The sequence below is a fragment of the Vulpes lagopus genome, chromosome 5 (assembly GCF_018345385.1).
Source record: "Vulpes lagopus strain Blue_001 chromosome 5, ASM1834538v1, whole genome shotgun sequence".
Taxonomy (NCBI): domain Eukaryota; kingdom Metazoa; phylum Chordata; class Mammalia; order Carnivora; family Canidae; genus Vulpes; species Vulpes lagopus.
The window spans coordinates 113,704,938-113,726,821 of NC_054828.1; the positions used below are offsets into that span (position 1 = coordinate 113,704,938).

Sequence of the window (21,884 nt, forward strand, 5' to 3'; positions counted from 1 at the left end):
AGAGAGAGAAGCAGAGACACAGACAGAGGGAGAAGCAGGCTCCATGCAGGGAGCCCGATGTGGGATTTGATCCCCCGTCTCCAGGATCACACCCAGGCTGTAGGTGGCGCCAAACCGCTGTGCCACCGGGGCTGCCCAACTCTTAGCAGTTTTTGACATTGTTGACCACTTCATCCTTCTTAGAATGCTTGGTAAAGCATTACGTTCTTCTGATTTTCTTCCTGTTCCTCTGGGCCACTCCTTAGTTATTTGCTAGTTTTTCTTCTCTCTTTAACATTGGTATAATAGTTCTGTAGCATAGGCTTTCATCATTCTGCATATTTTCTGTGTGACCTTATTCATTACTGTGACATTAGTTACACTAATTGACGCTTTTGGACAGTAAGAAAACCATATAATACTGATAAAAATCTGTAAAGATTGTCATTTTTATCTGTAGATTTCATTTTTTAAAGATTTATTTATTTGAGAGAGCACATGGGTGAAAGAGAGAATACATGCATGAACAGAGGGATAGGAAGAAGCAGGCTTCTCACTGAGCAGGGAGCCCATTCTGGAGCTCAATCCCAGGACCCTGGATCATGACCTGAGGCAAAGGCAGATGTTTAACCGATTGAGGTACCCAGGCACCTCATCTGTGCATTTAAAATTCAAAATAAATCATCTAGATTATGTAAAATTCAGGCTCTGCATTTCTGTGCATGTCTGGAAGGAACTCATAAGTGCAGCAGTAATTGAAATACTGCTGTTATTTACGCTAGAGTTAAACTCAAATCTTAGGGGATATCTAGATTATTCCTGGTACTCAAGGTATAATTTTAATATCTTGTTAGGTGGATGTAAGAATCTGCAAGTAAAAAAAATAGATGTATTAAGCACACTTTAAGGAACTATTTTATCATACTTTAATTCAGTGATGTTAATTTTAATTTTTAAAAAAAGATTTTATTTATTTATTTATTCATGAGATACACACAGAGAGAAGAGAGGCAGAGACACAAGCAGAGGGAGAAGCAGGCCTCGTGCAGGGAGCCTCACATGGGACTCCATCCCTGGTCTCCAGGGTCAGGCCCTGGGCTGAAGGTGGCGCTAAACTGCTGAACCACCTGGGCTGCCCAATTTTAATTCTGAGCAGGGTCGCCTTGCTGGCTCACTTGATAGAACGTGCGACTCCTGATCTTGGGGTTGTGAGTCAAGCCCCACGTTGGGCATAGGGCTTACATTAAAACAATTCTTTTGAGCAGCTACTCTGATTATCATAAAGTAGTTCTAAAAATTGTATTTTGTAAGTAGTTCCATGAACAATTCCAAAGGAATGATACTTTTGTTTTTTGAAAACACTGCCCTCCTGTGGTTAAAGAAAGCTAAATACTTTGTAAAAGTACTGTGGTCTTTTTGTTTACATTAAACTTGTGGTAAAATAATATATCAGTAATAGTAATACAATATAGTAATAGTGTTGTAATAGTAATTTACTGGAATACAGTATTTTTGCTCAGAAAGAAATGTGGTCATTTTTCCTTTTCTCCATTGTTAGAGGTAAATGAAAAGGTGGATACATACTAAGCTATTGAAGGGAGAGAAGCTATACTTAAATGTATAAGAGCTAAAATAAATCAAAAGAAAAGACCAGTCAGTTGTAATATGTGATGTTAATAAAAACCTTCATGGAAAACCCACAGTAATGAAAAGATGGAGGATAAACTAGAAAAAATATTCGCAATAAATGTGATAGTAAAAGCCTTATTATTTATTTTAGAGTTTTATTTTTTAAAAAAGATTTTATTTATTCATGAGAGACACAGGGAGAAGGCAGAGACACAGGCAGAGGGAGAAGCAGGCTCCCCACAGGAAGCCTGATGTGGGACTTGATCCCGGAACCCTGGGATCACGCCCTGAGCCGAAGGCAGTTGCTCGACCGCTGAGCCACCCAGGCATCCCAATTTTAACGTTTTAATATATTGAATGTGAAGATAAACTCATACAAATGGCATATATACTGAGTGAACGATGGTTATGAATAACCAGTTTGCAAGTGAGGAAATACAGTAATTAAATCACAAAAGTATATTAAAATTTATAATATTCCACGGAATGCTATTCATAATATTTCTAATGATGTTTCAAATGAACAACCCAACCTCACTGTTCATTTTTGGAGCTTTCTAGGCAAGCCAGCTAATTATTTTGAAAATTATTAAAATAATTAAGCACTTAACCTTTTTCTGTATGAACTGTACATTCTTTAAGTAATCAAATAATAGATGGAGGAAAACTTCTCTTTTTAGAAAGATTCTAGCTGATGAATGAAGAAAGAATAATAGACTTATCACCATTTATGAACACCTAAATAAAATAAGTAAAGGTAGTGATCATCAGTGGCTACAAAAATAATTATGTTGGAATGCTGGTGGGAAACTTTATAATAGCTTATTGTTAAAAATATAAAATAGGTTGTAGTTTATAATAGGAAACTTTCCAACTGTCATTTCAAAAAAAGAGACCACAGATATTTTTTGTGTTCTGATGTGGTATGACAGGAAGTATATAACACTGCCTATGAAGTCTTTTTGCTAAAATAAAATCTGAATCTGAGCAGGCCTTAGGTGTTAATTCTAATTTTCAGGAGATATGAGGGACAGAGACTATACAATTAGCAAAATATAGAATGTGGAAAACAATAGTACAGTCTACCTGGTTTCTTCTATAAATAAATTGGAAGAAAAAAGGGGAGAAATCCAAAAATTAAAAGAGAGTTTAAGACATGTGTTAACCAAATGTGGTGTGTATGGGTCTTTGAATACTGATTTGAACAAACCAACTGTTTAAAAGGTTTCTTTTGGGGGCACCTGGGTGGTGCATTTGGTTAAGCGACTGACTTTTGGTTTCAGCTCCAATTCTGATCTCTGGGTCATCAGACTGAGCCCTGCATCAGGCATGGTGCTTAGTGTGGGATTCTCTATTCCTCTGCTTCTGCCCGTCCCACTCATGTGTGCGTGCTTGCTCTCTCTGAAACAGATATTTAAAAAAAAATAAAAAAAAAATTTCATGAAAATTGTGGATATTGTCTAAGTAATTTAATATTAAGGAATTATAATTATTTTTTTTTAGGTTTAAATGGTACTTTTGCTTTTAGAGAATGAGTCCTTATTTTTTTGGAGCTATAACTAAAGTATGGATGAAATATTTGAGATTTGCTTCAAAGTAATCCAGTTTGTGGGATGCCTGGGTGGCTCAGCGCTTGGGCGCCTGCCTTTGGCTCAGGTCATGATCCTGGGATCTGAGATCGAGTCCTGCATTGGGCTGAGCTCCGTGCAAGGAGCCTGCTTCTCCCTCTGCTCTGCCTATGTCTCTGCCTCTCTCTCTCAGTCTGTGTCTTTCATAAATAAATAAATAAATCTTACAAAAAATAATCCAGTTTGTGGAGAAGAGGCTGGTGGTATAGATGAAACAAGATATAAGCCATGTTTGTAATTGTTGATTGTAGTGTTCTGTTTACTTTTGTATGTTTTAAAATTTCTGTAATAAAACATTTAAAAGTAGAGTACTTCAATCTTTTTTTTTTTTTTTAAGATTTTATTTATTTATTCATGAGAGACAGAGAGAAGCAGAGACATAGGCAGATGGAGAAGCAGGTTCCTTGTAGGGAGCCCGATGTGGAACTCAATCCTAGGATCCCAGGATCATGATCTGAACAAAAAGGCAGATGCTCAACCACTGAGCCACTCAGGTGCCCTAGTACTTCAGTCTTTAATTGAAAAACATTTCTGTTTCTCCCCTAGACTAAATGTTTTTTTTTTTTTTAAAGGGCTTTTTAACTTTTTTTTTTTTTTAAGATTTTTATTTATTCATGAGAGATACGGAGAGAGAGAGAAGCAGAGACACAGGCAGAAGCAGAAGCAGGCTCCATGAAGGGAGCCTGATGTGGGACTCGATTCCGGAACTCCAGGATCATGCCTTGGGCCAAAGGCAGGTGCTAAACTGCTGAGCCACCTAGGGATCCCTCAAACTAAATGATTTATATAGCTCTAAATATTGAGAAAATTTAGCATAAATTTTCTAAATTAAAATTAATTTTAGGTGCCTAGTACTTATTTTTATTAAGATTTCATTTATTAGAGAGAAAGAGTGTGCTCAAGCACATGGAGGAGCAGGAGCAAGGGAGAGGGACAAACAGACTGTGTGCTGAGCACAGAGCCCTACATGAGCTTGATTCCAGGACCCTGATCTCAAGCAGACTCCTTGCTAAGCTCAGAGCCAGACTTGGGGCTTGATCTTAATGACCCTGAGATCATGACCGGAGCCGAAATCAAGAGTTGGATGCTGGTATGCCTGGGTGGCTCAGCTGTTGAGCATTTGCCTTTGGCTCAGAGCATGATCCCCAAGTCCCGGGATCGAGTCCCACATAGAGCTTCCTGCATGGGGTCTGCTTCTCCCTCTGCCTATGTCTGCCTCTCTCTCTCTCTGTGTTTCTCATGAATAAATAAAATCTTAGAAAAAAAAAAAAGAATTGGATGCTTAAGTGATAGAGCACCCAGGCACCCCTAGTAAAAACACACCCCTTTGTATTTTTAAGCTTTTCAAAAATACTTAAATACAGTTTGCCAGCATATAGTATAACACCCAGTGCTCATCTCATCTTGTGCCCTCCTTGATACCTATTACCCAGTTATCCTTTCCCTCCACCCATCTCCACTTCTGCAACCCTTTGTTTCCCAGAGTTAGGAGTCTCTCATGGTTTGTCTTCCTCTCTAATTTTTCCTCACTCAGTTTCCCTCCTTTCCCTTATGGTCCCTTTCACTATTTCTTATATTCAATGTATTTTTATGTTTAAAATTTTTTAAATTTTAATCTTTAATTTTTATTATTTTTTAAAAAAGATTTATTTATTTATTTATTCATGAGAAACAGAGAGAGAGAGAGAGAGGCAGAGACACAGGCAGAGGGAGAAGCAGGCTCCATGCAAGGAGCCCAATGTGGGACTCGATGCCAGGTCTCCAGGATCACACCCTGGGCTGCAGGCGGCGCTAAACCGCTGCGCCACCGGGGCTACCCAATTTTTATTTTTTAAAGTAGGCTCCACACCCAATGTTGGGCTCAAACTCATGACCCCAAGGATCAAGACCCGCATGCTATATAATACCAACTGAGCCAGTCAGCTGCCCCACCAGAGAATTTTTTATTAATTTCCATTTTCTAGCTCCTTGGGCAGACAAATAAGTCTCATTATGATTAATCAAAATATTTTTGCATATGAATGCAAGTGCTTGATTTTTCACTTTTTTTTTTTTCGTACAGAATAGTCTTCATATCTAGTCTTTATATTTGGATATCTGTAATGTAAACAAGATTTGAAGTTTAGAGAAATGACATGATATGATTGTGAAGTCTTGGCATTTCATGTAAAATTATCTCATATTGTAAATTTTGTTTCTTGTGTACTATTTTTTTATTACCAGCAGGAATTATTAGTATAGGGCATTGTTAATTATCTGTGATGAAAATGGTGAAAAAGTCAAAGGGCGGGTAGCTTGAGAAAAGCATGCTATCTTTGGTATTTTTCATCCCCCTAACAAACACTGGTGATTAAATGGGAGTATATCAGAAATGTGAACTGGCAAACAATGTTGTCATGTAGTTGATTAGTAATAACAAAAGCCACTTTTATCAGCCACTTACAGTAAGTTAAGAATACTGCAGAATGTTTAATTTCATGTTCTTACCTTTGAGAATGTTACAACCCTCACTCTACCAATGAAGGATTGGGATTTAAGGCCTTTAGTCACCTAGGATGTATTCTTAGGGCTATTAGAAGCAGGCTGACCTCTATACCTGTGCTTTGAAACTCTTGAATATTTTCCATCAATTAAAATTTTTTTTCCAACCAAAACCCCTTGGTTATATGAATAGCTCTTACAGACACCAAAATAGAGTCTCAATCAATTTACTATTGTATATCTGTATGGGGAGGAGTATTTGTTATAAGCACTTGATACCATTTAAGAAAATCAAGCAGATCTTTTTTTTTTTTTTTTTTTAGGATAGTCACACAGAGAGAGAGAGAGGCAGAGACATAGGCAGAGGGAGAAGCAGGCTCCATGCACCGGGAGCCCTATGTGGGATTCGATCCCGGGTCTCCAGGATCGTGCTCTGGGCCAAAGGCAGGCGCTAAACTGCTGTGCCACCCAGGGATCCCCCTCAAGCAGATCTTTTATTTGTGCTCTTATTTATTATTTAAAAAATTTTTTTTAAGATTTATTTATTCATGAGAAACCGAGAGAGAGAGAGAGAGAGAGAGAGAGAGAGAGAGAGAGAGGCAGAGACCCAGGCAGAGGAAGAAGTGGGCTCCATGCAGGGAGCCTGATGTGGGACTCGATCCCAGGATTCTGGAATCATGTCCTGAGCCAAAGACAGATGCTCAACCACCCAGGCGTCTGTTTTTTTTGTTTTTTGTTTTGTTTTGTTTTTAATTTAAAGATTTTGTTTATTTGTTTATTAGAGATAGAGATTGCACAAGCAGGAGTAGTGGCAGGGGTAGAGAGAGAGAGAGAGAGAGAGATTGAAAAGCAGGCTCCCCATTGAGCAGGGAACCCTACTTGGAGCTTGATTCCAGGACTCTGGGATCATTACCCAAGCCCAAGGCAGATGCTTAACCAACTGAGCCACCCAGACACCCCTTGTGCCCATATTTAAATTTATGTTACACATTTTTGTATTCAGGATTTCCTAATGATAGTAACAAAGTGAAACTTAATTGCCAGGTGGATGATTGTATTAACTTTCCTAGAAGTCCCTTCTAGTTCTTGACTAGGGAGAGCATAACATCTATTGCACAAAGTGGTCTTCTGTCAACTCCAGTGCTTTTCAGTATGGTTTATAAAAACCTCTACATCTTCCCACTTTTCCCAAGCAGAGCTTGTCACAACAGAGTTCCCCATAGATTTTAGTGGCAGTGTGTTTTCTTCAGGCAACCAAATGGATTGTTTGAGGGAAAGTTCTCTGTTGGAACTGAATCTGCCTAGAATAGCAACTAAATACGGAGCATTAGTTATACCTGCACTTATGCTTTTAATGTAGTTTTCTGCTTTGGGCCAATAAAGTTGTGCATTTTTACTCTTAACTTGATGGAAATAAAATTTTGTTTAGGTAGACTTGGCAAAATTACTGAACATTCTACTTTATGCAATGGAATAAAAGTATATATCTAGTGTTCAAACAGCTCTCTGATATTTCTGTGATGTAGTTGCTAATTTTTTTTTGTTTTTTTAAGTAGGCTTCACACCTTAACATGGGGCTCAAACTCACAACACTGAGACCGGGAGTCCCATGTTCCATTGACTGAACCAGCCATGCACTCCTGTAGTTGTGTGAAAAAATTTTATAATTTTAAAAAATCTGACTTTTATTATTTAGATCATGTAACTTATTGCTCAGAGTCATTCAACAGAGGAAATATAAATGTCTAATGACATGAAAAATCCAACCTCATTAGTAACTAAAACTTTAAAATTATAGGATATGTATACTTGAAATAGTTACCAAGCACTTTTAAAATGATATAAGTGGTGATTAATGGTATAGTGAAACTGCTATACATCTGGTGGATAGCAATTTGGCAATATTAAAATAACTTTATGCAGCAATTCCACTTGTTAGAAAACTTTAAAAATAATCAGAAACATTTGGCATTTGTTGTACAGTAAAAAAAGAAACACACACAATTATTGAGAATTTGCTATTTCCTCAGTTCTAGGCAAAACAGCTCAAAATAAAATATTATCTTTGATGCTCGTGGCTGTTCCATAAGTTAAAGATTTTTTTTTCTTAGATTTTATTCATTTATTTGAAATTGAGAGTGAAAGCATGAGCCGGAGCAGAGGAAGAGGGAGAAGTAGGTGCCCACTGAACAGGGAGCTTGACGAGGGGCTCATTTGCAGAATCCTGGGATCATGACCCAAGCCACCCAACTTGCTGAGGCACCCAGGCACCCCTGAGTTACAGATACTGTTCTTATTTTCATTTTACTGATGAAATTGAGGCTCAGAGTTTGACTTTACAAAAGTCACAGAGCTCTAAATGGTAGAGTCAGGAATAAAATTAGAATTTGTCTTACTCAAAGCCTGTGGTGGTATAGTGTCTTAGGATATAATGCCTCCTTAAGTTATTCTGATAAGCAACAATAGGAAATAAGGGTTAAGTGATTTAGTGTTCTATGTGTATACATATTTAGTGGAGTATTATGCTACTTTGAAATAAATCAATAATAAATGGCTCAAGATTTGCAAAAAAGGGCCTGTGATAATATTAAAACAGTACTAACAGACGAAATCTCAACTATGTACAGTGTACTGAAAAACTCCTGGAAGGGAATATGCCAGAATGTTAAGTCCTATTCTCTCATGTCAGAATCCCTTTATACATATTAGTAAACAAAACTTTTTAAAATATGTTCTAAAAAAAACATTTTCTAAATTTTCTAGAATGAATATATTTTATCATTGGGGAAACCCTTGTTACTTTACATACGGTGTATATGACTGTACATAGTAACTCAGCACCTGGAATTAACTTCTTCCTTTGTAGAATATAATGAGATATCATTGGAAGTTGGTGAAACAGCCTTGTCTAGACTTTTTTTTTAAGGGGGGTGGTGAGGGAGAGGGAGAGTAAGAATCTTTTTTTTTTTTTTTAAATTTTTTAAAGATTTTATTTGTTTCTTCAAGAGAGACACAGAGAGAGGGACAGATATAGGCAGAGGAAGAAGCAGGCTCACTGCAGGGAGCCCGATGTGGGACTCGATCCTAGGACCCCCGGATCATGATCTGAGCCAAAGGCAGACGCTCAACCGTTGAGCCACCCAGGCGTCCCGAGAGCAAGAATCTTAGGCAGGCTGCATGCCCAGCCTGACATGGGGCTCTGTCTCACAACCCTGAGATCATGACTTGAGCTGAAATCCAGAGTTGGATGCTTAACCCACTGAGCCACCCAGGCATCTCAAGCCTGATTAATATTAGAGTTTGAGAAACACAGTCAAAATACTCAAATCTTCCCAAGCCCCACCAGGATCTTGTTTTTCATTTTTATTTACTTGCTCATTACTAAAGACAGAGCCAGAGACCTACCTCTTTATTTTTATTTATTTATTTATTTTTGATACCTACCTCTTTAAGATACTGACTTAATTTGTAGACATATGTGAAGGCTGACATTTTCATTAAGCTAATCTTGACATGTTTCAAAATAGACCGGTGAGAAAAAGGTCTCTATCTGATCATTATAGTTGAAGGTCCCACCCATTCCTATCTTAATCAAAACAGTAAGTGACATTTCTGCAATCCTGTTATTATTATTATTTTTGCCTCAGCAAGTAAAAATCTACCTGTCCAGTAGAGGCACAGTTTTTTTATCATTCCAGTACATGTTTTAGTTAATAAAATAAATAGATTTTTTTGGTCATTGAACTATTTGCTTTGTATTAATTGTTATTATCCTTTTTAGCTTGGGAAATTAAGAGTTTTGCCATTCAAGTTCAGGCTATGCTTTGTAACTTTTCTATTTATTTATTCATTTATTCATTCATTGATTCATTCATTCATGAGAGACAGAGAGAGGCAGAGACATAGGCAGAGGGAGAAGCAGGTTGTCTGGGGAACCTGATGCAGAACTCGATCCCAGGATCCTAGGATCACAACCTGAACCAAAGGCAGATGTTCAACTACTGAGCCACCCAGGCCCCCCTTTTGGGTAACTTTTCTAAGTCTTACTTTTGTTCCTGGTAATAATAGACATACCTAAACCTGTGCTGCTCTTTTCTTGGATTGTTGTGAGGATCAAATGAAATGGCTATACAATTTTTTTTTAAAGATTTTATTTATTTATTCATAGACACAGAGAGAGAGAGGCAGAGACACAGGCAGAGGGAGAGGGAGAAACAGGCTCCATGCAGGGAGCCCGACGTGGGACTCGATCCCAGGTCTCCAGGATCATACCCCAGGCTGCAGGCGGCGCCAAACCGCTGCACCACTGGGGCTGCCTGGCTATACAATGTTTGTAAACCACAAGGCAGTTAGAAGTATGTACAAATTAAGGGAGAAATACAAACATTTTGTATATATTATCTGGGCTGCACTATAGGAAAATAATTTTTATAGGAAGATAAGTTTTTTGTTGGCTCAGGTTTTATTTTTTTAGTAGGTATATCAGTCTTTTGTGTCCTTACCTGACCATCTTTTGTGTGTATATTTCAATGTAAAAGCTCTTTTTTTGTGCTACATAAGTTGGTACAACCATTACGGAAAACAGTATGGAGGTTTCTCAAAAAATTAAAAATAGAACTATCAGCAATCCCGCTTTTGGGTATATATCCAAAGGAAATGAAATCACTATCTTGGAGCGATATCTGCACCCCTGTATTCATTGCAGCATTATTCACAATAGCTGAGACATGGAAACAACTTTAGTATCTAACAACAGATGATCAGATAAAGAAAATTACTATATGTACACAATGGAATATTATTCAGCCATAGAAAAAGAATGCAGTCTGCCCTCTTTGACAATAGGAATGAACCTTGTAAGCTGTATACTAAGTGAAACAAGTCAGACAGAAACAAATAGTGCGGATTTCCCTTAACCCCCCCCTCATTCTCCATTGGATTTTTTTTTTTAAAGATTTTATTTATTCAGAAAGACACACACACACACACACACACACACAGAGCATGCACAGCAGAGACACAGGCAGAGGGAGAAGCAGGCTCCAAGCAGGGAGCCCACCGATGTGGGACTCCATCCTGGGTCTCCAGAATCAGGCCCTGGGCTGAAGGTGGTGCTAAACCGCTGAGCCACCAGGGCTGTCCCTCTCCATTGGTTTTAAAGAAACATTCAGTAAGATAACATCAAAATGTCTAATACAATCCAAAATCACTTGACAAATGAAGAATTGGGAAAATCTTAAGAACTCATAAGGGAAAAGACACCTACATACAATAAACCCAAGATGACCAAGATGTTGGAACTATCAAAGACTTTATTTCTTTTTTTTTAGATTTTTATTTATATATTTGTGAGAGACACACAGAGAGAGGCAGAGACTTAGGCAGAGGGAGAAGCAGGCTCAGATCACAACCTGAGCCGACGGCAGACACTCAACCACTGAGCCACCCAGGTGCCCCTATCAAAGACTTTAAAGCGACTATTATAACTATGCTTAAAGAAGTCAAGTTTAAGTGGAGAGTGATGTGGCATGGGCTGTGGGGAGCGAGACATTTTTAAAGCACTCATTTGACTTTGTTAGGTTCAGAACACAAGTTTCCAACCCATCTTCTCTGCACCAAAGTTCCAATGTCTAGTTTTCAAAGCCTTTGCAGAGCTGTTCTGATCTGTAGGTGTACCATCTGGTGACTAATTTGGGAACCTCATGGTATGATTAGGGTCAGATATACACATATGCATAGCTCTGGACTGACCCCAGGAGTGTTTATAGAACTTAATAGTATCAATTTCTTGAGCTCCTTTTGCTTTGCAAGTTCCTTGATTCTTTCTGGCTCCTAGAGACCCTTATTTTATTTTATTTTATTTTATTTTATTTTATTTTATTTTATTTTATTTTATTTATTTCATTTCATTTCATTTCATTTTTATTATTTTATTTATTTATTTATTTATTTATTTATTTATTTATTTATTTATTTATTTATTTTGAGTCCCTTCTTTGTCCCGTGGCCTGACAGACAGGTAGGGCTTTATTTTCCTGTTTTGCTGTATACTTCACATCTGCCTTTGATGTTAAACAACAGGATGGCAGAGAAAGAATATAAGCCATGTGGATTCCATTCACACTTAAAGGACCGGGAGGATTCTGCTTTGTTGGAATTTTAGGTCCCTGTTCAGCCATTGCTGATAGTATCACTGCCAAGGCTGCTGCCTTTGGCTTGATTGGGAACACAGATCAAGAGAAAGGGGGAAAAACCCAGAAAACCTTGCCTCCCTGGGGGTCGTATTACTAATCTTCAGACCAAAAAAGAGAAGAATTCTCTTAGAGCTATTTCTGTCTACATTTAGTGAACAGTTCTTTTGTACTGCCTTTGAGTCTAGGCTGAGTGGTCCCAGAGGAAACAAAACCAGGAAACTCACTTTGGGATTAGTAGAAGAACTTGTAGTTGTGGTTTCCTACTTCAGGCCAATTGCTATCATTTTCAGAGTTGTTAGATAGCTGCTCCATGCATTCTCTCCAGGTTTTTAGTTGTGTTCACCCTGAGAGAAGGATAAACTATGCTTACTCCTTTTTTTTACCAGAACCAAAATACAGATACCTTTTTAATATTGTTGCAACTATATTACTCATTTTTTCTGGCTAAGAACTTATTGAGAATTCATGCCATATGAGGCTTTGCTGGAAATATAAAAATGGTTAATCTTTAAGTACCTATAGTAGATCTACAGTTTGGCGTGTGATATGGAGGTAGAGGCAGAAAGTAAACAATTTCATATTACACATTAGTAATAAATAACTTAGTTATTATTATTATTAATCTTACCCTTTTTGATCCATTTCTGCTTCAGGACTTGATATACTGTTTGTGGCTAAAAGAAGAACCTGTTTATATTCCATTAATTTTTTTTTAATTGTCCCAAAATATAAGGAATGGAAAATCTCTGGATATGTATGTGCTGGATGAAATTAATACATAGTTTTAATAAGAATAAGAAATATATATATAATTGTAATAAGAACTTAAAGAAGAAATAATTTATTATTATATACTTGTTTCTCAGGTCTTAGAAAAATACCCCAATACACCCATGAGTCATAAAGAAATTCTTCAAGTTATCCAGAGAGAAGGACTAAAAGAAATCAGGTGAGTTATTTAAATATTATTAGTAATAATTATAATACTTGATTAGAGTGTTTCATAGTATACTGCAGTGTACCTTAGTTCTGAAGATTAATGATTTAGTAATAACTGCTTTGCTAATTTCTGATTTGTTTAGTTGTCAGATCTTTTGAGTTTTCAGTAATAGCACAGTTACAAAATCCACAAGGAAGTTTAAAAGAAAATTCTTAGCTGTGTCCAACCCATGCACTTTAATTCTTAGGAAGGCATGGAGCCATCTTCAAGCCTTCATCTATGAGTTCAGGCTTTTGATAAAATAAGCTTGGTCATTAGCAGGTAAAAAGTACTCTGTAGTACAAAGAGAGGACTAGAGGTAGATAGTCTAGGAAGAAGTACCTTGTTCAAAAGGAATAAATTGGGAAAGATGTTAATAAAGCAGTGTATATTTCGTGTAATAATCTTATGTACAAGTAAAACAGCTTAGGGTCAATTAATACAGGACCAAAGGTAAAACACACTAATTTTTAAAGAGCCTTATATTAACAATAGTGTAAAATAGTCACTTCATAATCAATTCCCCCTGCTGTCAAGAAATGTTAAAATAATAGTCAATATAGTTGGTATTCTTAAGGTAGAAATCTGGGAGTCTACATGAGAGATATTTTCATTAAAATGGAAAAGGTTGCAGTGCTTTAAAACTGCTACCAGTTGTTCTCAGTAGGGGTGGTATTGTGTAACACCCATAGGGAAAGTGTTTAGAATTTATGGGGTTATTTTTGGTGTTTTGTTTTTTTTTGAAGGGGGGTTATTTTTGGTTTTCCAAGTGTCTAGAAAGGAAGGGAGCACTGTGGCATTTAATGCTCAGCAAACAGGGATGCTAAATGTCTCACATTGTGTTGGACAGTCCTCCACACTGAATTGTTCAGCTCAGATGCCAGAGTAGTAGTGAGCTATGCTGAAACATTTGTAAATGGACACTAGTGTATTTTTTGATACAAAGCTATCGCATGTCTAGATTTTAATTCTTATTTTCTTTAATATAAAATTAAGTTTTTGGCCCTTTGCTAACATAGCTAAAAAATTTTGTTTTGACCTATGGCCAAATGTTAGTAGGCTGGGAATAAATTAGGTTTGTTTTATTACTATGAAACAATGAAGTATAAATTAGTTTTATTTCACTTTATGTAACATGTCTCTGAGAAATTGTTTGGATATTTGTAAATTCAAACATTGAAATGCATTTGAGGAATTAGCTTTTAAACATTGTAAATTAAAAGATTAATCACTTATTTTATCAATGATACAATTCTAAATTTTTTTTTTTTGAGATTTTATTTATTTACCCATGAGAGACAGAGAGAGAGAGGTAGAGACACAGGCAGAGGGAGAAGTAGGCTCCATGCAGGGAGCCTGATGTGGGAATTGATTCCAGGTCTCCAGGATCACGCCCGTGGCTGAAGGCGGTGCTAAAGCACGGAGCCACCTGGGCTACCCACAATTCTAAATTTTTATTTGAATTAGATAAGCTTTATTAGATTAAAATTAAAACATAAAATTAAAGCCTTTTTTTTTTTTTTAAGATTTAATTTGTTTATTCTTGAGAGATACAGAGAGAGAGGCAGAGACATAGGTAGAGGGAGAAGCAGGCTCCACGCAGGGAGCCCGATGTGGGACTTGATCCTGGGTCTCCAGGATCATGCCCTGGGCGGAAGGCGGTGCTAAACTGCCGAGCCACCCGGGCTGCCCAAGCCTATGTATTTTTTTTTTTTACTTTTTTAAAAATTTAAATTCAATTAATTAATGTAGAGTGTATTATTAGTTTCAGAGGTAGAGTTCAGTGATTCATTAGTCTTATATTAACACCCAGTGCTCATTACATCATGTCCCCTCTTTAATGTCCATCACCCAGTTACCCTGATGCTCCTCACTCCCCACATAAAGCCTATTTAGTAACACCAATTTGTACAAAGCTACAGGGGAAAAGATAGTTATTTTTGTGGTCTGAGGAACAAGTTCTACTAAGGTATTTTATTATTCTTTTATAACGCTATTGGGTGATTGAATAGGAATGAGTAAGAGATTCAATTTTTTCCTTAATATTAGACTTTTGATACACTGGGGAAATAGACCAGGATGTCTGGTATACAGAAACCAGATTCCCATCAGTCCCTTAGATCTAAATGCCATTTGGAGAGTCGTGTAGCTCCAATGTACTAAGGCTCTATGACTTTATACTTGTCATTATCATTTCTTGGAAGCAGGCAAGAATAGCAAATAAATAAAGAATAGTAAAGAAGGTGAAAAAAAGAACTTTAGAAAAAGTAGCAAGATGGTAGTCATCAAAAATAGCTTCTGGCTTTGTTTAGTGATAACAATTTATAAGTAGCTGTTCTTGGTTAAATTACATTGTTGTGATGCAGTTATGTGACCACAAAGCAGTTCTTTCTAAGTCAGCAGTGACTTCCATTTTGTTAATTCCATGGGACTTGTACTTCCTGATTCTTATTTCTTAGAATTATTTAACATAGCCAAATATTGCTTCCTTCTTGAAACTGTTTTGTTACCTGAAGTGACCACAAACATTCCTCCTTCTTCCTTCTCAGTTTTTTTGCTTATTACCTTCTAACTTATGTATAATTTTATCCATTCCCATAGCTTTAAATATTATATGTTGTCAATTCTCAAATATGCAGAGAAGCTGTTTCCTGCCTCAGTCTTTGTATATGCTGCCTTCATAGCAGGGAATGTGCTTTTCTCTCAGTTGCATCTTATTTTTTAGGTGTCAGTTTGAGTACATCTTTTTAAGAGAACTTTGGCTGACTTTACAAACTAGAGCAAATTTCCTTTTTTAGTTTATTATAGTGTTCTGTTTATTTCTGCATACTGCCTAAAGGCTTGGAATTACATATTTTTGTGATCTTAAAAAAATCATACAGCTTATTTATAGCTTACAGTAAGGTAGCTCCATGAGGGCAGTGATATTTGTTCTTTTTCCCCTTTCTCTTTTATGCTTGGCATATACCAGACACTGAAAGCCTTCTAGTTAATGCATATATGAAGTATCAGTGGTTGGAAGATCACATTCAGATGCAGTTACAACTTACTCTCTTGCTGTGATGATGTATTTAAATGATTAAAGTTTTTAGACAGGTTACAGAATGAAGTAGATAATACCTTTTTTTAGAAGATTTATTCATTTATTTGATAGAGAGAACACAAGCGGGGGAAGGGTAGAGAGAGGGAGAAGCAGGCTCCCTTTTGAGCTGGGAACCCGATATGGGGCTCGATCCCAGGACCCCGGGATCACAAACCAAGCCAAAGGCAGACACTTAACCAACTGAGCCACCCAGGTGCCCTGAAATAGATAATATCATTATTGAAGATGTGCTACTTCTTACAGTTAATTTTCCTTCTTCAGTTCTCAGTACATGGCTTTCATTTCTCATTTCCCTTTGTAGTTTTCCCTGTGTTCCCCATTCTGAAGAGGCTCACTTAATTTTTTTTTAAACATTTAATTTAATTTATTTATTTGAGAGAGAGAGAGAAAGAATGAGCTGAGTGAGGGGTCAGGGGGAGAGGGAGAAGCAGACTCCCTGCTGAGTAGGGAGCCCAACCCGTCTTGGGGCTGATCCCAGGACCCCGAAATCATGACCTGAGCCAAAGGCAGATGCTTAACTGACTGAGCCACCCAGGTGCCCTGCTATTGCATAACATTAAAGTGGAAATAGCCCAAATGTCCATCAAATGGTGGAATATTATTCAGCCTTATGAAAGATTGAAATTCTGTGTGTATGAACCTGAAAAACGTGCTAAGTGAAATAAGATAGACACAAAGGTCAAATAGTGATGTGGCAACAGGAAAAAAAGGGCAAGTGTATGATTCCTTTTATGTGAGTTACTTAGGACAGGCAAACTCACAGAGACAGAGAGTAAAATAGAGTTTACTAGGGGCTGAGAATAGGGAAGAATAGAGAGTTATTGTTTAAATTAGTAGAGTTTGTTTTTGGGATAATGAAGAAATTCTGGAAATGGACAGTAATGATTGCACAGCAATGTGAGTGTATTCAATGCCACTGCAATCTACACTTAAAAATGGTTCAAATGGTAACTTGTATGTTATGTATATTTTGCCACAACTAACGAACAAAAAAGGTATGAAAAATGAGGTGATTGGCTTCTGGCTGAGAAAAGAGTGAGGTACTTGTCCCTTTAAGAACTTAAAAGAGTTTTTTGGGGGATCCCTGGGTGGCTCAGCAGTTTCATGCCTGCCTTTGGCCCAGGGCGCGATCCTGGAGTCCCGGGATCGACGTCCCGTGTCGACGTCCCGTGTCGACGTCCCGTGTCGGGCTCCCGGCATAGAGCCTGCTTCTCCCTCTGCCTCTCTCTCTCTCTCTCTCTCTCTCTCTCTCTCTCTGTGTGTCTATCATAAATAAATAAAAATAAATCTTTTTTTTTTTTTTTAAAGAGTTTTTTTAGCGATGTTTTCTGCAGTCTTTGACCTTTGCAGTTTTATAAGTCTCAGGATCTGGTCAGCAGATGGAAGCTATATGGTAATTTAAACAGGGAAGTTATTAAGTTAACTGGTTAAGTTGTTAATTGGTTAACCAGAAACTATTTAAAGAGAGCAACTAGTAACTTAGGGCTGAAGGGAGTATGCTCTAGGAAAGAGTAACTTTCAAGAATCTCCCTCTATGTCCCTAGGTTGTGATTCAGATCTTAATGGAGTAGGTGGGGCTTTGGTCCAGTGGATGACAAAGATCACTGGTGCTGTAGCCTGGGCTGGCAAATAGGAAACTGCCTACTGGGCATTAGTAGAACTTGCTGGAAAGCCTCCTGTTGGGCACCTGTCCCACAGTCACTCGGGAGCCAGCTGAGGCACCAGCAGAATTTTCTGGGAAGCCACCCACAGTCATTCAGCTGAACCTTGCTGAAGGTTAGGTGCCATTAAGTGTCCCTCATGTTGCTGGGTGCTGCCTGCCATAAGAACAGGCAGGCAAGGGCACAGTAAAACCAGAAAGAAAGTCCCCTTTCATTCTGCAGTGTTCCTCCAGTTCTCTGCTGACAAAACTTAACATCGAGCCAGCTGGCAAAGGAGGAGTGTTTATAGGGTCCAGCTCCACTAGGAGAAAGACAAAGAAGGTTGGATTTGGAGCTAAAAGTCAATAAATTGATAACCAGCACAGCAGCTGTCAGTAGTTTTTCAGTAGAATAACTGAGATCATTGTATGTCCCCCCACAATGATTTGTTTCCATCTTCACTCCAGCTAAATAGATACACTGCTGTTCTCTGTACAGGATCTAAGATTTCTTACCTTAGGACATAGAGCAATCTTTTATCTTCACTTTTTTATGAAAAAAATCTTGATAGTCTTTCAAAATCTCCTATGTTTTTTCTTACTTAGCCTGCTTATATGGTATTATGGGGGTTGAGTTTTGAATACTGAGCCATCTTTTGCACACCTGTAATCCTGCTCGGTTGTGGTGTATATATAATTTATTTTATAAATTTTGTTTGGTTTGTTTTAACATTATTGAAGATTTTTGTTTTCGGGTCCACAAGAGATGTTAGTCTGCAGTTTTCTGACTTCTGTACAGTTACTGTCTGGCTTGGGTCTCAAAAGTAACATAGGTCTCATAAAAGTATTTGAGAAGGGATCCCTGGGTGGCGCAGCGGTTTAGCGCCTGTCTTTGGCCCAGGGCGCGATCCTGGAGACCCGGGATCGAATCCCACATCGGGCTCCTGGTGCTTGGAGCCTGCTTCTCCCTCTGCCTGTGTCTCTGCCTCTCTCTCTCTCTCTCTGTGATTATCATAAATAAATAAAATTAAAAAAAAAAAGTATTTGAGAAGTGTTCTCGAGACCTTCCTTCTCTTTTCTGGAGGATATTGTGTGAAATTTGTGTTCTTTATTTGGTGGAATTATCAATCGAAACAGCTTGGACTTAGAAGTTTCTTTTTCAGGAGCCTTTAAATAAAAATTTGATTCCTTTAAGGCTATAGGACTATGCAGATTATCTGTTTTACATGGTTGAGTTTGGGTAGTTGATATTTTTTGAGGAATTTTTTATCCATTTCTTCTGATTTGCCAAATTGATTGGGAGCTAAGTTATTTGTACTAGTCCCTCACTGTCCTTTGAAAGGCTGTATAATCTATGGTGACACTTCTGTTTCATTCCTGATATTGGTGATTTGTGTTTTTCATCAATTATCTTTTCAGTCTCGCTAGAGATTTATTAATTTCATTATTCTTTAAGAAAGAAACCAGATTTTATTTCTTTTTTTCTGTTGTTCTTGTCAAGTTTTTATCATTTTATGGCTCAGGATATGGTCTGTCTTGGTATATGTAAATGTTCCATGCATGTTTGTAAAGCATGTGTGTTTTCTGCTGGTTTGGGGTAGAGTGTTCTATAAATGTCAGTTATGTCAAATTGGTTAATAAGGTTGTTTAGATCTTCTTCTGATTTTCTGTTTGTTTTATTTTGAAAAAAGGCTGTTGAATTCCTTTTCTTCCGTTTTTTTTTTTTTTTTTTAAAGATTTTATTTATTCATTTGAGAGAGAGAGTGACCAAGAAAGAAAGAGAACACAATTTGTGGAGGGGAGGAGACAAGGGCAGCAGGAGAGGGAGAAGCAGACTCCCCCACTGAGCAGGGAGCTGGAGGCAGGGCCTGATCTGGGGACCCCGAGATCATGACCTGAGCTGAAGGCAGACACTTAACCTGACTGAGCCACCCCAGGTGCCCAAGGCTGTTGAATTCTACAATTATAATTGTTTATTTGTCTTTCTCTTTTTAGTATTTTTGGTTTTTGCTTCATGTATTTTGAATATTTGTTGTTAGGTATAATTACATTAAAGGCATTAAAGTTGGGCAGCCTGGGTGGCTCAGTGGTTTAATGCCGCCTTCAGCCCAGGGCCTTGATCCTGGAGAAACCAGGATCGAGTCCCATGTCGGGTTCCCTGCATGGAGCCCTCTGCCTGTGTCTCTGCTTCTTTCTTGTCTCTCATGAATAAATAAATAAAATATTAAAAAAAAATAAAGGCATTAAGTTTTCTTAGTGAATAGACCTTGTTGCAGTCACTCTCTTTTTCCTTGGTAATATTCTTTGTTTTGAAATCTATTTTGATACCTTGTAGTATTTTTAAAAAAACAATTTTTTTTAAAGATTTTATTTATTTATTCATGAAAGACACAGAGAAAGAGGCAGAGACTTGGGCAGAGGGAGAAGCAAGCTCCCCACAAGGAGCCTGGGACTCGATCATAGGACCCCGGGACTCGATCATAGGACCCCGAGATCACGAGCTGAGCTAAAGGCAGATGCTTAACCACTGAGCCACCCAGGCATCCCTAAAAAACATTCTTTCTGGGGCGCCTGGGTGGCACAGTTGGTTGAGCATCTGACTCTTGGTTTTACCTTAGGTTGTGATCTCAGGGGTTGTGAGATACAGCCCCACACCAAGCTCTGCTCTCAGCGCAGAGTCTGTTTGAGATTCTCTCTCTCCCTCTCACTGTGCCCCTCCGACTCATGCATGCACGCATGTGCATGCTTTCTCTCTCTTACTTTTTTTTTTTTAAGATTTTATTTATTTATTCATGAGAGACACAATGAGAGAGAGGGGGGCAGAGACAGGCAGAAGCAGGCTCCATGCAGGGAGCCTGATGTGGGACTTGATCCCGGGACTCCAGGATCACGTTACTCCAGGATCATGCCCTGGGCGGAAGGCAGGCACTAAACTGCTGTGCCACTCAGGGATCCCCTCTCTCTTAAATAAATAAATAAATCTTTTAAAAAAGAATCCTATCAAAAAAATAAAAAAATAAAGAAAAAGAATCCTATCTGGGCGCCTGAGTGGCTCAGTGGTTGAGTGTCTGTCTTTGGCTCAGGTTGTGATCCTGGGGTCCTGAGATCGAATCCTGCATCGGGCTCCCCATAGAGAGCCCACTTCTCCCTCTGCCTATGTCTCTGCCTTTCTTTTTGTGTTTTTCATGAATTAAAAATTGAAAAAAATATTTTTTTTAAAAGAATCCTATCTGATAATCATTGACATGATTAGATTTACTCTGCCATTTTACTATTATTTTATTTTTCCTTCTTAGTTTTTAGTTTACTGTCCCCTCTCTGCTGCCTTCTTTTGAATAATTTGAGAGTTTTGGAGTATATTTTATTTCATTTATATTTTAGTTCATTTCTCTTTACCACCTGGAGTATAGTAATATTGAATGCTTTAAAGTTTTTGTCTGATGAGTTTAACATCTGGATAATCTTAAGGATGGCAACTGTTGATTGTCTTTTCCCATAAGAATTTCTCACATTTTCCTGGGTGACTGTTTATTGAGAAATTTAAAGTTGTATTATTCTGAACATTTTAAATATTACGTTGTTTTAGGCTCTGTTTTTCTGTTACAAACCTCTGGAGAATGGTAATTCCTTTCTTCCTTCCTGCCTGCCTTCCTTGCTTCCTTGCTTCCTTCCTTGCTTCCAAGCAACCCAGCTGTCCTCAGATTATATGTCCTCTCTTACCTTCTGTAGGTGTTGGTTCAATAATCAGTTGTTTTCAAAGCCCCTGCTCTACTGTTTTGGGTTTGTTTCATGCATGTGCCACTCAAGGTTATTAGCTTGAGATGTGAGCTGTGGTTCAGTTCTCAAAGCCTTTACTGTGTTGGTTGGGAATGTCCTAAGTATGCAGAGCTCCAGGATGAGCCCATGCCTTGTGTGGGAATTAGGGTATTCCCTTCTCCTGTTCTGTTCTCTCTGGAATACCACCCCTCCTACCCCCCGGCCTTCAGTGTCCTTTTTTTCATATCTTGGCTAGAAAGATAGGAGTTTTTCTCAGAATTGTATCTGTTCCTTACAGTGGTATATTTCCTCAATCAGGGTCTGCTTTTTAGTCAAAATGGTAAGAAAACCCTCCAGAAAACTTCTATGTGAGAATTTAGCCAACTACAATGTTAAAGAGAACAGTCCACATGATTGACTTCACTTATTAGTCCCAACTGCCTAGTTCAAGAAACCCCAGGACTATTCTCAAGGCTTGATACTTTGCTGGAAGAAC

General features: G+C 38.0%; 1 protein-coding gene across 1 annotated transcript in view; it reads left to right on the top strand.

The window, feature by feature from the left end:
* ASXL2 (ASXL transcriptional regulator 2) overlaps positions 1 to 21,884 on the top strand; it is a 136,575-nt gene that overhangs the window by 38,377 nt on the left and 76,314 nt on the right. Inside the window, exons 2-3 of the mRNA XM_041754542.1 lie at positions 12,778 to 12,860; positions 15,131 to 15,133. Of these exons, the coding sequence (XP_041610476.1) occupies positions 12,778 to 12,860; positions 15,131 to 15,133 (86 nt within the window). The remainder of the gene's footprint in view (positions 1 to 12,777; positions 12,861 to 15,130; positions 15,134 to 21,884) is intronic.